Raw genomic sequence first — 13,771 nt, 5'->3', positions numbered from 1 at the left:
ACAAACACAAACACACAACAACTTGAACATTGGGTCATTGTAGGAGCCCGTGAGCCCGTGACAACAAATTCAAACTCGCCTCAGCAGCACGTTTTCTCTGAAAAGGAACTGGCACGATGTTTTGGGTTGGTGATCACAGAAGCAGTCAGCTGCAGTCTGTATGACGTAAAAATAACTTAACACTGGTGAGTTATGTGCTGAAAAATGTCAACACATGGACTTCAGCACAAGCATCAGTTTAATTTCAGCAGACCTGACCGACTAATGGTGTAATATTTCTTTATTCAGATGAGGAAATGAACTTTTTTCTACAATCTCTTATTTGTAAATCCTTCTCTTTTTCTTCTGTTGGTCACCTTACACTTGCACTTGGCTCAGCGTAGTGCGATATCCTCACTTTACGGCATATGCAATACACATAAATGGGCTTCAGAGCTCAGCATAGTTTTCATACATCATGACCAAAGATGAGGCGATAGACACACCTTCTTTCTGGGTAACACCATAAAGTAAAACCGGAGGAAATTTAAAGAATAAACAGAAATTTAACCAGAGCTGGGTAATATCACTCCACTTTATCAGGTTGCATGATGCATACAACATTTCACATTTGTATCTTATCTGTAAAGATGTTTCACAGATTTGCAGCTGGGAGCAGTGAGTCAGGCTCTATCCCTATCAGGCTCTGTGACTTTTTTTGACCAAAGATCAGATCACACAGGTGCTGAACAAATATAGCGCAAAATGCAACAGAATTATCAGAAAAACATACAGTGCATAGAGCCGAGCATCGAATCGTCACATCTGTATCCAGATGACTGACCGATGACTGGAGATTAAGAAAAACATCTTCCTTCTGCAGCCATGAAAGAGCAACATGTATAAGATCTATGTAAGATGTTTCATTAGATCTAGTTCTAAACTCTGTACATCAAAACGACACTATATGTTACAGAAGAATCCCAAAGAACTCATTTCAATTTGAAGTAAAATTCTGTGTTTCCAAAAATGTTAAACTCACTGCAGGATAGGTGAGTTTTAACTCTTCTCATTTGTTTGATTTGACTGCAGGGGACTGGCTTCAATTTTCCAACCAAACATTTTAAGCTATAATGAAAATGCATAAAGGCGTGAAGTGAGTGACAGCCTGTCTCAGATTGCTATTTTTTTGAGCTTGTCTTCTTGAAAGCAGAATAATTAAAACACATCCAGCAAACTGGAAAAAGTCACATCAAATCCAATAAACTCACCAATCAGGCAGGGACCCGTAAGGCGTCAGTCTAAAGAGATTCTTGTCTTCTTCTATGATTTTTTCTCTCTCTGCAGATGACTGGAGCCCTGTGGATTAGTGACTCATAAAAGAAGAGTCCAAAGTGATGATAAGCAGTATGTTGGGTCCACTCACGTTCTGGTGACCACCGCTCTGAGTCCTCTTGTTCTGGTTGAAGTAAACAAAGAGACTCATTTGAAACTTTTCACAACCATAAAACTTCGGCAGTAAAAGTCAGATGTGATTTTCAGCACATCCACAGGATAAGTAAAGCAAAAAATGTCAAACTGAAAATTCTCTCTATTTGCACAATCTTGAATCTTTACCTGTACAGTGGGTATTAATCATTTTTATATGCGTGCCAGCACTAATGTGTTAAATTAAAAAAAGATAGAACTGGTTAGCGGTACTTTGCTCAGTACTTCCTATAAATTCACCTGTTAAAAGTTGTCGACAATTTTTGATTGGTAAATTATACCAATACTTCTTCTAACTGGAATGTATTTGTAGTGTTTCATATTGCACTATGATTTGTTTTAATTTTTAGTCACTGATAAAGTCCTGATGTAGTTGTCAGAAAGGTGAGTCGGCTGCATTTTGTCTCAAGGCACCAGTTCATAAGATAAGACAAACATTCAAAAAATCTCTTTAAAACAACACCCAAATTCCTGCTAAAACAGCAGTGAAAAAAAATTGTTTTTCACGGCACATGAAAGAGAAGAATGATTAATGCTTAGGAGAGGCTGAGAAAAGAAGCTGGATTACTGTCAGACCTCGTGAACAGAAATGCCAGAAGACGTTTATGCTCTTATTTTTGCATCACTAATAAATTGTTTGCCCAATGATCTCTTTAGAGGCCGACATATTGACATGGTGGGATTCATTCCGTATTTGCACTAGTTGAAAAAAAAGTCGAGGAAGAGTTTCTCACCCTCAGGCTTCTTGTGAATCTGTCTGAACATGCTCCTGTACCAGTCTCTGGGCTTGTTCACGCTCTGGTGCATGCAAGGGAGGAGAACAGACAAGAGAAATCAACCTGACCATGTTGTTGGATCGCACTGGTTTTAGCCAGGACTTCTGGTTATTTGTATTTTACCGATCTGGACGCGATGGGCATCCCGGTCTCATCCACCGGACCGATTCCTGAGAACTTAATAAGCCTCCCCTCGTTATTTGGCACCCAGCTGTGCGGCAAAGTGGAAGAGCCCTGGACTCCATTGGACAGTTCACCTGATACAGAGAGCCATAAAAAATCACATTATTCTTCTGATTTATTACTGAGTGACAGGACCCAACGAAAACATACAAAATCAGATTTTAAAAGGTCCAGTCAGATGTTTGCATCACGGCTGTGTTTGTAGTTGTCTGAAAATGTTCACGCAAAAAAAATGGTTCTATATAAGATTTGTAAACTTTTCGTCATACCTCACATAGGCATTACAGCTTTTTTGCCACTTCAACCATAGATTTTTTTTTCAAGATATTATTTTATAAAAGCTGAACCATATTGCAATGTGAAGCCAGCCTTATAAGTCAGAACTGATAGGTGGAGTTGTTCCAACTTTCCCAGCGGGAAAGTTGACTTTAGAAGGGGGGTCCGATTGATTTTTTTCTGACTGGGAAATCAGAATTTCACTGTTCCAATTACAATTGGAAAGTAGAAATGCTTTCCAGTTGTGGACATTTGAAACTTTATTAATTTACCTTGCGACTGTGCAGGTCCGTAGTACGATCCGAAGCTCGGAGTCACTGGACCTCCTCCATTAAGCTCTGGCTCCTTGAATAAACAGAAATATCTAAATAAGTCCTCCAGTTCATATGAAAAGAATATTTCTGGTTATGAATGGTGTCAAAAACTGTGCCACAGGTGACTTTATTTTAAAAATATTATTGATTTTAAATTGTCCTCCAAACTGAATTTAATTGAAATTAAAGGTTGAGGGGCTGCACAGTGGCGCAGTTGGTAGAGCTGTTGCCTTGCAGCAAGAAGGTTCTGGGTTCGATTCCCGGCCCTGGGTCTTTCTGCATGGAGTTTGCATTTTCTCCCTGTGCATGTGTGGGTTTTCTCCGGGTACTACGGTTTCCTCCCACAGTCCAAAAACATGACTGTCAGGTTAATTGGTCTGTCTAAATTGCCCCTAGGTGTGAGTGTGTGTGTGCGTGGTTGTTTGTCCTGTGTGTCTCTGTGTTGCCCTACGACAGACTGGCGACCTGTCCAGGGTGAACCCAGCCTCTCGCCCGGAACGTTAGCTGGAGATAGGCACCAGCAACCCTTCCGACCCCACTGAGGGATAAGGGTGTCAAGAAAATGGATGGATGGATGGATTAAAAGTTGAATGAAACATGGAGATGTTTTAAATCTTTTTTTACACAGTCAGTAAATGTGATTGGTACATGCATGCCTGAGAGTATAAAGCATGTAGTGCATTCTTTTTCCACAGGGGGGAGCACTTGTTTACTGCTATCGCAGCAATCACATTAAAACAGCCTGCAGGCCACGGTAGTATACCTTCACAGCGCCAGATGTCAGTCCTGTGGAGCAAAACAGACTCAGCGGAGGAGTAGGGAGTCCAGGGGAGATGACCACCACATGCTCTGGAGAAGTCAGGATGTGCTGGCTTGAAGAAATGTCAGGCTTCCCAGACAGATAACTCTGGGAGCCATTTGGATGGCCCACTACTTCCGCACTTTGCTGCACACATAGAGGAAATTATAAAAATATGGATGAACCAAAACAATGCGTGAACCCTGCTTCATCATGTCTTCCTGTGGACCCTGGATAAATAATGCTCTGTGGAAAGGTCATGTGAACTTGTTGGCAGTCCTGCTATTCTACAGGGAATAACTGTCCTCTCTGAGGGAAGCCTGTGAAGAAAAGATCCTTCAATTTATTTAAAACACAAACAGTGGGAAGTGCTGTTTCACCCTTTTCCTCATTTTTCTCACAAGTACTGCAGAAAGGCTTCATTGAAGAATTAAAGTTGATGGGGAGGACTTAAACAGCACTGGAGTGTTTAATGAGTTCATTAAGTGTTCAAGTCAGAGGGTGGAGCAAGATGTCAGGATGAGGATAAAAATGTCAACCGCGAAGTCCAGCGGTCTCCTTGGTGATTCCTGTCCTTCTCAGCCACCTCATGATTGAGAGTTTAACGCTCTGTGTTTGAATCGAGTGCTGTGGTCCTCTCTGTGTGGCTGTCAGGGGTCATGGGGAAATACCTGTCTCTTAGTAACTGCTAACGAAAGATATGTTGTTGTGACACAGACAGCACTGACTTGATCAATAGCAGGACTGTTTATCACTTTTACTACTACATAATTGAATACTAACGTGCTTTTTCTAGTTTCCACACGTTCCAAATGTTTGTCAGACAGTGAATAATTCTACCAGAGGTTTCCTTATCTGGTCACACCATTTAAAAAAATAATAATTCCTATCAGTTCCCATATCTGCAGTTAGCCTGCTGTCTGTGATTATATGTTCGCTCACTCTATTAAATATTTAATAAAATAAAATTAGGACCTGTTTTTGTGTATAGCTTATAGTGACAAAGAGACTGTATTGGCTCCTGCAGCTTCATGTTTGTCTGAGTCATGTGACCTGCCCTGCACGCTGCACGCTGCACTGCATAGAGAGATGTTGTCATTAACTTTTTCAAAGCTCAGTTTCTGAAGAAGGAGAGCAACATTTTCTCTAAGCTTTGTCCACAAACTATTAATTGGAACTGCTCTAAAATATGTTACAACCCAAATTACCAACAGGTCACATAAACACAAAGCAAACAAGCTAACATTAGCCTAGCATTTTAGCTAACTGGTCCATATAAAAACATGGTAAACTTGGGAAGGTTAAGAGTTTATTGAAGGCTATAGCTGCATGCAGATTCACATATATCCTTATAAACAAATGATAAAGTTATGTGGGGTTCTGGTGACACATTCTGCATAGTAATAGTCTTAACCAAGTTAACCCATATTGGAGCTTATTATCATATTCCACAATAAGTCTTTGTGGAAACTCTGATTTGGGAAAATCAGCTGATGCCAACTTTAAAAAAACAAACAACTGAAGAAAGAACAGATCCTGCAGAGTCATTAATGCCGTTGGTGAGTGAGACACAATACCAATACTCAGTGGTGGGGTTTTTTTTTTAATTGGCCACAAATGCATTTGGTGAAGGCTTCATTAGAAAGAGAGTTACATGAGTGCCAGTTAAAAACAAAAAACAAAAAAGCCCCTGCAATTTATTTGTCACTTGTGGCCAAAGCAAATCTTCTATTGGTTTTACGTATGAGCTGAACTGGTAATCCTTTGATTACTGCTGAGAACAGCATTATGCACTTTGTTCATTCCCAAAACCTCAGATAATTTCTAATATTTTAATTGGTTGGGGTGGATAGAAGAAGGGCACCTTACATGGGAGGGCCACAAGTTGCAATACTAACGTAGACTTTGTAGTAAAATGTAGTGTGTTATTTTACTCCAATTCACAGCTTCTGCTTTATTGAGCATTGATTTTAAATGTAGGATTGCACTGGAACATGGGGGGGAAAAAAACACATTCCCACTGATAAATAATTCTGACTGCTAACTGAGGCAGAAGATTCTGATCAGGACATTTAATAAAGGAAATGCTTTACCTGAGTCTGCATATGATCAGTTATGGTTCCTCTGTGGCAGAGATCAATATTTTGCTCTCAGCATGAAGGATCTGCAAAGACACATAGTAAATATATCAGGTTTGTTTGTGGTCGTGCATCCATATGAAACACATGCCACACAGTTTGTATTTATTTACTTATGTTTAGTTCATTTTTTGTGTGTGCGAGTGTGTCTGTGAATATTACTCCTTTTTAGAGCAAGTCATATGTTTGCCTTCTGCAAATATTACTAAGTTGGAGTGAAGAAGTGCACTCAAATCCCAAGTCTTATTTATTGCAAACTCTTTAAGTGACTTTAGAAAACCCAGCTCAAAGCACTGAACAAAACACAATCTTATCAAAATAGCGTGAAACCATTTAACAAAGCCTGCAAAAAAAAAATAAAAAATTTCTGCCGTCAGCAGAAACTGAAATACTTTGCATACGCTTTAAACTGAATGACAGAGATTTGCTCACTGTCTTTTATTCAAACTATCTAATCCATATTAATAGGTGCCTCTCTGAATGCTTTAAGACTTTATCTTATCCGTTTTTATTCATATGTGTTTTTAAACCCAAGTAGTTAATATTCATGAGTGATTCCCGCAGGCCTCTGTGTCATAAATCTACTTTTTTTCTTCCAGACGGACTCGACAACTGTTCCATTATCCCATCCAAGCCATATCCCAGTGAGGGAAAGTCAACGTCACCCACATTTCCCTGCAAACCCATCCAATACAATGAGAGTGACTCACATGCCCCCCACCCTCGTTTTTCCCAGTAATACAATTCTGTAATGACCCTGATTTTTGGGTTGGATGACGGAGAAGGACAACTACTGAAAGTTATACATCAGTTATACCTGCTGTTTCAAACATCAAAGACATTGTGGATGGTGAGGAGGGCGGGAGGAGCTCTTTCTTTCCCACTCTGAATGAGGCGGGCGTCTGTAGCAACTAAATAGTCCATAATGACTTTGCAGGGATGAAAACCACAGCTTCTACACTGCTTCAAATCCCTAAAACCCTGACAAAGAGCGGCAAAGTTTTTGCGTACTTCCTTTTGTTGCCATCAAAACTGTGTTCCCACAGGAACGCTATCTGAGATGAATAAAGTTGGAGTGTTAGTATAAGGTTTAGACTCTGTTCTCCGCTGAAAGCTGCAGCTTTGCACCTTAAAGTTGAAGTGGGGACTAAGTGTTGGCCGGACTCCTACAGCCTGGAAGCTGCCTGACACAGTTTGCACTAATGTGTTTTCCATGTGGCATCTGCAGCTGACTATCAGAGTCCATAATCACTGTTGTCAAGAGAAGAGCATGAAAACCAGAAACTCTGTCTCGCTGTTCTGCTCAGTTAATGACTGAATCTATGTTCCAGTTGACCGACAACAGCGTCGCTCATTTGAGTCGTCATCTTCGAATGAATCGCGTTACGTAACAGGAAGAAAACAGATCGGGAGACTGTGACAATAACAACGGTGTTAATGCTCAGGCATGCCGATTGATTCATCATCCTTGGTCATAGTCATTGGATTATTCAACCAACTGTGCAAACAGCAACATTACAAATAGTGGCTTACGCTTATTGCCTGTGTGTTTTATACAAGCTGCTCTGCGTTCATACCTGACCACTTTAGTAGGTCTATTGAATTTATGAACAAGAAGATTGAATCATTTTCAAGTTCTTTTCATGAGGAGTCTGAACACGTTTTCTCATTCGGTCTCTCAACACAAAGGTCCAAACAGAAACTAGTGTCTTACATAAGTGTTTACATTCAACTATGTTATAAGACAAATTTCAATATGTTTCTTTTTGTGTGTTAGAGTGACATAAAGCAGTTTATAAAAGTAAAGATTATGTAAAAGGATGCGTGGCTTTCACCATTTCTTCAAAATTAAGATCTTTGCAGATCTTAATTTGTCATTTATAGGTCCCCTATCTAGCACGTGTTAAACTGCAAATATTATTTCTTCTGTCTTTAAAAATGTAAAAAAAAATTCTTGCATGAATCAAAGCCTAAAGTTGCGCAGTCAACATATTTTTCTGCCGCTGCTGTGAATCTCTGCAGCTCCTCCAGAGTCATATTTTAAAACATGAAAAGTTCATAGCGTGGTCTTTTCATTAATACAGACAAAGGTACGATTTCCATGTATTTGACTGTAAAATATTCTAAAACAATGTCCTGTTTATTCCATTTAATAATTATGCAACGTCTGTCTTGATAAAATCCCAATGAATTACAGCTAAAATTCAAGGCTTATGAAAATTTTTCATAAACCTTAAGTTAATGTACCTGTAAATGCTATAAGGCAATGTTTACATGCTGATGTGGAATCTATGACATTCAACTAAAGTCTTGTCAAAAGTCCCTGAAAGTAAACGTTTATTTATCTATTTATTTTTTCAGTTATTTTTTTTTTACTTTTCCACACACAAATCAAAAAGAAGACAAAAAAAACAAGACAAAACTAATGCAGAAATAGATAAACGATACTTAAATTCCTATTATGTTCTTGCCAGTGTTAGAAATAGAATTATTATCGTTAAATTTCAGAGTGTCTCTGAAAACCGAACATGCTCTCAAAAAAAAAAAGATTCCTATGAGATCATTGGTCTTTCATGGAAAGATTGTGAAACTTACAGGAACACCCAAATCAACACTGCCCTTATGTTTCTTTCCAAACATACATTCAACTAGCAGCATTATCAGAGTAACATAATAATGGAAGACCTTCATGCTTACTACAAGGCTAAAAGATCGATAGAGAACCTTTGCTGCACTCAAAGTCCATCATTTACACCAGAAAAAAATACATTTTTGCAATTTACCGATAGTGTGTTACTCTGTTCAATGATCAAATATCAGGTGAAATATCTTTTTCAAATGTAACATAGATTATGTGCAGCACAAGTTATTTGAAGTCAAAGTTCCAGCACTTGACTCATGTCTGTTTTTTTTATTCTTTTTCAAAGAAGCAGCCGATCTGTTTTATCTCATATGGTGATGTAAAAACTTGTGTCATAACAGTGGCTTTGTCTGGGTTTTCTTGGAGGTACAAAAAAGAAAATCCATCCCAGGACTGCTTCAGTCCCTCACGCATTCCCCGGTTTTGAAAGCGCCAAACACGACCCTACCAAATAAGGAAAATTCAGAGATGATATCAAGCGAGAAAAACCTGATTCAGAAGTCTGACTCCTTGAGTTTCTTAGTGAATGCTCGGAGCGTTCTTACGTAATTGCAGAAACTCAAACTCAAGACGCAGTTTCGAGCTAACGAATGAAGACCAGGTTTTAGGACCTTGATGCAATCCCTGTGAAACGTGAACGTCATAGTTCACATATTTACAAGGCTAGACCCCCCGCAAGGTGAGAGGTCCATTATCACCACTGGATTGGAATGAGAGGGGAAGAAAAACAGAACCATAAAAGGCCCCATGTCTACCTCGGAGAAGGAGATGATGTTCTGTTTCAGACATGCTTTCACTCTAACTGGATTTTATGTTTCCAGCACGTTTCATATCTGCTAACGTTTCACATGCGGCTCAGCTCAATGCAGCTGAGGACCTGGGAAATGAGAATCAGAAGATTTTGACTTGCATTTTCTCTGCATCTGTTCCCAGTAAATTTAAACAGATTGTTTGAGAACTAAACCAGATGTTTCTCTGAATCTGAAGCAAACAAAGCTGCACAGAATAAACAAAATGTACTCAAGTTACTTTGGTCAGGCATGGCTTTTTTTTTTTTCCTTCTTCCTCTTTTTTATTTTTTTATTTTTTACAATAAACTATTATCTGAAGTTCTTGAGCCGAAGCTGAGCAACTCAGCAGCTCCAAGGTCAGTGAACTTAACCACACCCATGCAGTTCCTGTGAACCACAATGGGAGGTCCTCCCCACACACACCTCTGATATTAACAGTAGCACAACAGTAGTGCAACAGGAACAAATTTTCCTAATTCCTGATAGAAAAACATACAAACAGGCATAAATCACACATCAAAGAGCTCTTATCTGACTCCAGAGCAGAAAAGACTATCGCCGAACATGTAAAAATCTGCAAATCTTTCTCTTTTCCAGCGGAAAAAAGAAAGACTGGGCCCCAGTGAGAAATCCCACATGGATTATCTCCTCTGTCGTTTTTCTTCCCACCAACATAGCCGTCAAGTTGACAGGCCCGCTTAACAGAAACAGTGGCGAGGCTGACCCCTCGGACCGCTCTGATCCATACCAGCTAAGGTATGATTTGTGGTCAGAGGTTGAATCATCCTGTCATTAAGTCAGGGACAAAGAGCTCTAATGAAACTGACCTGCATTCATTAGCACATGCTTAGTCGTCCGCACACAGGGCAGAGTTAATCATTGACTTCAACGGGTGGGGGCGGTTCCAGTTGTGCTCACATCCAACACATAGTCCATGTTCAGCTGAACACTGACGGCCTTGAAAAGTAACTACAGCCTTTGAACTTTTCCACATTTTATCATGTTACAACCATGAACCTGAATGTGTTTTATCAAGATATTAAGAGACTGACAAAAAGTAGATAACTGACAGAAAATAGCACATGGTATTCACATTTAAAATAAAATAAAAATCTGAGGAGTGCGGCGTGCATTTGGCATTCTTTACTCCACTACGTGTGGATAAAATTAACATCAACAAATAGGGTTGACTGAGCATAAATTTAGTTGTTCTGTGAAAGTCACAGATGTTAGTAAAGGAGAGTTAGCATCACAAAGACCAGGGAGCACAGCAGGGAGAACCCTGTAGAAAAATTTAAAGCAGGTACAGGTTATGAAAGATTGAGCTTCACAAAGAACATGGTACGACCGCAAACATACCAAGGTGTGGCTGTCCATTTAAACTGACAGAAGAACAGCGCTGATCAAAGAAGCAGCTGGGAGGAACTGCAGAAATCAGCACATCAAATTGGACAATATGTTGATGGAACAGTCGTCCCATTAGGGCTCCACGATTGTGGCCCTTATGGCAGAGTGCTACGAAAATGTTGGGGACACAACGAACATGTCAAAGGGCGTTCGCTGGTAAGAAGAAACAAAAATTGCAGTTTTCAGCAGACACTGAAAATGACATGTGCGATTGGAAAACAATCGCTCAACTTTATCCTGAATTTACCACACACACAATGTAAAGCATGGAGGTGGCAGCAGCATGATGTGGGGTGGCTTTCTGCAGAAGATACAGGCTATCTGTTCAGAGTTGATAGGAAGATGGATGGAGATGAATACAGGGAAGAAATGCAGTGAACTGATGCAAAAAGAATTGCAGCTACAATTACAATTACAGCAAAAGGTGCAATTGCAACTGCATTCCACACTTTTCAGATTTATATTTATGTGCACTCTTAAAACCATGTACCACTTTCCTTCCAGGTCACAACAAAGCAGTTCTGCAGAAAGCTACAACAGGCAGTCACATTTTGGACATTGTTAAATTTGTGAGAATAATCTGATAAAATGGTTTGATGGGTTTGTATGCTGCTGTCACTTAAAACACGTAAAAAAAATAAATTATAAGAAAAGCGAGATCTCATCATGCTCGCAAGAAAACAGATTTGCTTCTCCTCGACAAGTTATATAAGTGGGTCATAAAACCCCTCAGCCCTGGTACTGGAAAGTGACGAGAGTGCTAATTACAAGCACATTCACAGGATAAATAAATGGACGTTTTATAGACACAATAAATGAGTCACGGTTCAGCTACGCGAGAGGTCAGATCCGTAAGGCTGATCACACAACCGCGCTGCCCTTTTGCAGCTCTGCAGATGTTCAGACGGAGCCCATACAAGGTCCTGCAGCTGTGAGTTTATTATATGTAGTTGTAGCTGCAGATACACAAATTTATCAGGGAGGAAAGTGTTTCACCTCCATGTATGGTGCTCCTCTGGCCAGAGCAACAGGAGGGGTCTGCGTGCTTCTTGTCAATAGAGAGGCAACGCATTCCCAGAAGAAGCTCCGGGCTCATAAATCAGAGCCTCTCTCAACAAGAGGAGCCCTTTCCAAGTAGATGCAGTGCTGAAAAAGTCGCTCCCTCTGCCCCCACCTTACATCTCATACATATTTTGTTTGCTTTTTTTTTTGTCAGATTGGAGAATTTCAGGGCATCAAACAAAAGGTTAATATCAGACAGAGACCAACCTGAGTGATTACAGTTAGATGTGTTAATTACACTGAATGCATTTCTTACTGAAAAAAGTACTTTTCACCTTAAACCATTCGAGGCTTTACAGTATCTGGCTTTGATTCTTTCACACCACTGTCAGGAATTTTGCAGAAAATATGTTTTTGTGCAGAAATGTCTTCACTCAGCCACAATGGAGCGTTATTATGATCTGTTCAAGGTAATGCCACAGCTGGATCCAAATATGAACCAAAGACCAAACCAAAATATAAATTTTTTTTGATTAATTGTCATTCAGAGGTGGATTTGTGAGTGCTTTTTCTGGATAATTGTCCTGCTGTTTAACACAAGTGGGCTTTAGCTTTCTAATTTTTTTCTGCTAGAGAGCTTCAATTGACGACAGCATCGATTGCAGTCAGTCCTCCAGGTCCTGAAGGGTGCAAATGCTTTTTCAAAGCACTGTAAACCCATCCTGATTTGGTTCTATAAAAATAATACAATTTGAGATCATTTCTCAGTGAAGTCTCAAAGTAAAGGCATGAGAAAGTACGCTCACAATGCGGAAAAAATGTCCCAAATCCCCATGCCTGTCACTTTGCATCCTCAAAGCTGAGTGCAGTCTGTGGATATGAGCCTCAGCAGCTGGACAAAATGTAATGTGACAAAAAAAAAAAAAGAGTCACAAAGAGAGTCAGGGTCAGCTGTGAAATTCACCCCGACAGCCTGGGGCCCATTAGGCTTAAAATCCCCAGCAGGATGGGAAAAGGAGGGAATTTGTTTCCGTTCTCGAAAGCTTCTCTGCTCTATACAGTTCAACTGTGGCTACTGTAAATACCTCTGACGGATGACATATTTGCAGACAATATCCACTAACTCTTTGCACGTGCGTCCCTCTCTCCTTACCTAAAGGTGCCTTGTTTGTACACGCAGCGGCAAAAGACACCAGACACCACGGAACCTGCCTTTAATCCTTGAACAGTCAAACAGGTTACTCCGCACTCTCCAGAAACATCTCTCTATTCACCCACGCAGTTACTACCTGTTGTTTTTAAATTCAGCGGCTGAACTCACCCCCCTCCTGTTGGCGTCGACCTGTGAACTCACGCGTGTTTCTCTCCGCCTCAGCAGTGCACCAACGCCTCGACGCAGGCCCTCGCTGCACTTTCTCTCGCTCCCTCTGACTCCTGAAACTGGCCAGGACACACAATCTCTCTCACACTCCTAGCCCTTGTTCCGCCTGCCTCCGCGCGGAGGACTTCCCGGTTGACAGCCATCGTCATGGCAACCCACACTTCAGCACTACGTTCAAAAAGGCACCCCCCAGCTCCTCCTGGCCTGTCAGTTTCTACGGACGCCTCCTCCTCACATTGTTGTGATGAGGTGATATATTTGCGGGGGGGGAGGAGGTTAGCCGAAGGGAAAGGCAAATAGTTCATCACCTTCACCTCCCCAAACGCTGCTCTGTGACTCCCTGATGTCCTGTCCTAACTTTAGCTCCCTCATGCCTCGCTCTCCTTTTGTAACCGCGTGTGTGCGTGTGTGTGTGTGTGTCAGTGTGTGTGTGAGTTTTCAAAGACCAGATCCCTGCCTGGCCAAAGGCTTGATAGGAGAAAAAAGAGCCTCTTCTGTTCCTGCTGCAGCTCTGGAAGTGTTTCAAGGTGATTACTCTATCTCACATAGTCAAGCACTGACAGCACAAGTCCTACAGAGTGGTTTCCCATGATCAC

The 13,771-nt window shown here is 40.7% G+C and overlaps 1 protein-coding gene across 10 annotated transcripts in view; it reads right to left on the bottom strand.

Annotated features, from left to right (window-relative positions):
* sorbs3 (sorbin and SH3 domain containing 3) overlaps positions 1-13,771 on the bottom strand; it is a 30,684-nt gene that overhangs the window by 14,076 nt on the left and 2,837 nt on the right. For 2 of the 10 annotated variants that reach the window (XM_008419049.3, XM_081610561.1), the window contains exons 1-8: positions 13,116-13,497; positions 5,909-5,979; positions 3,780-3,962; positions 2,975-3,047; positions 2,367-2,500; positions 2,202-2,265; positions 1,406-1,438; positions 1,251-1,338 (exon numbers count right to left, since the gene is read on the bottom strand). In XM_008419049.3, the coding sequence (XP_008417271.2) occupies positions 1,251-1,338; positions 1,406-1,438; positions 2,202-2,265; positions 2,367-2,500; positions 2,975-3,047; positions 3,780-3,962; positions 5,909-5,920 (587 nt within the window). In that variant the 5' untranslated portion in view covers positions 5,921-5,979; positions 13,116-13,497. Of the gene's footprint in view, positions 1-1,250; positions 1,339-1,405; positions 1,439-2,201; positions 2,266-2,366; positions 2,501-2,974; positions 3,048-3,779; positions 3,963-5,908; positions 5,980-12,947; positions 12,968-13,115; positions 13,505-13,771 lie in introns of those variants that run through there. The other 8 variants (XM_017306908.2, XM_017306909.2, XR_001776949.2 and 5 more) reach the window with 7 other exon arrangements.

The sequence above is a fragment of the Poecilia reticulata genome, chromosome 9, assembly GCF_904066995.2.
Source record: "Poecilia reticulata chromosome 9, P_reticulata-male-v2, whole genome shotgun sequence".
Classification (NCBI taxonomy): Eukaryota; Metazoa; Chordata; class Actinopteri; order Cyprinodontiformes; family Poeciliidae; genus Poecilia; species Poecilia reticulata.
Note: the sequence above shows the minus strand (reverse complement) of the source record. Positions and strands in the feature narration are given on the sequence as shown.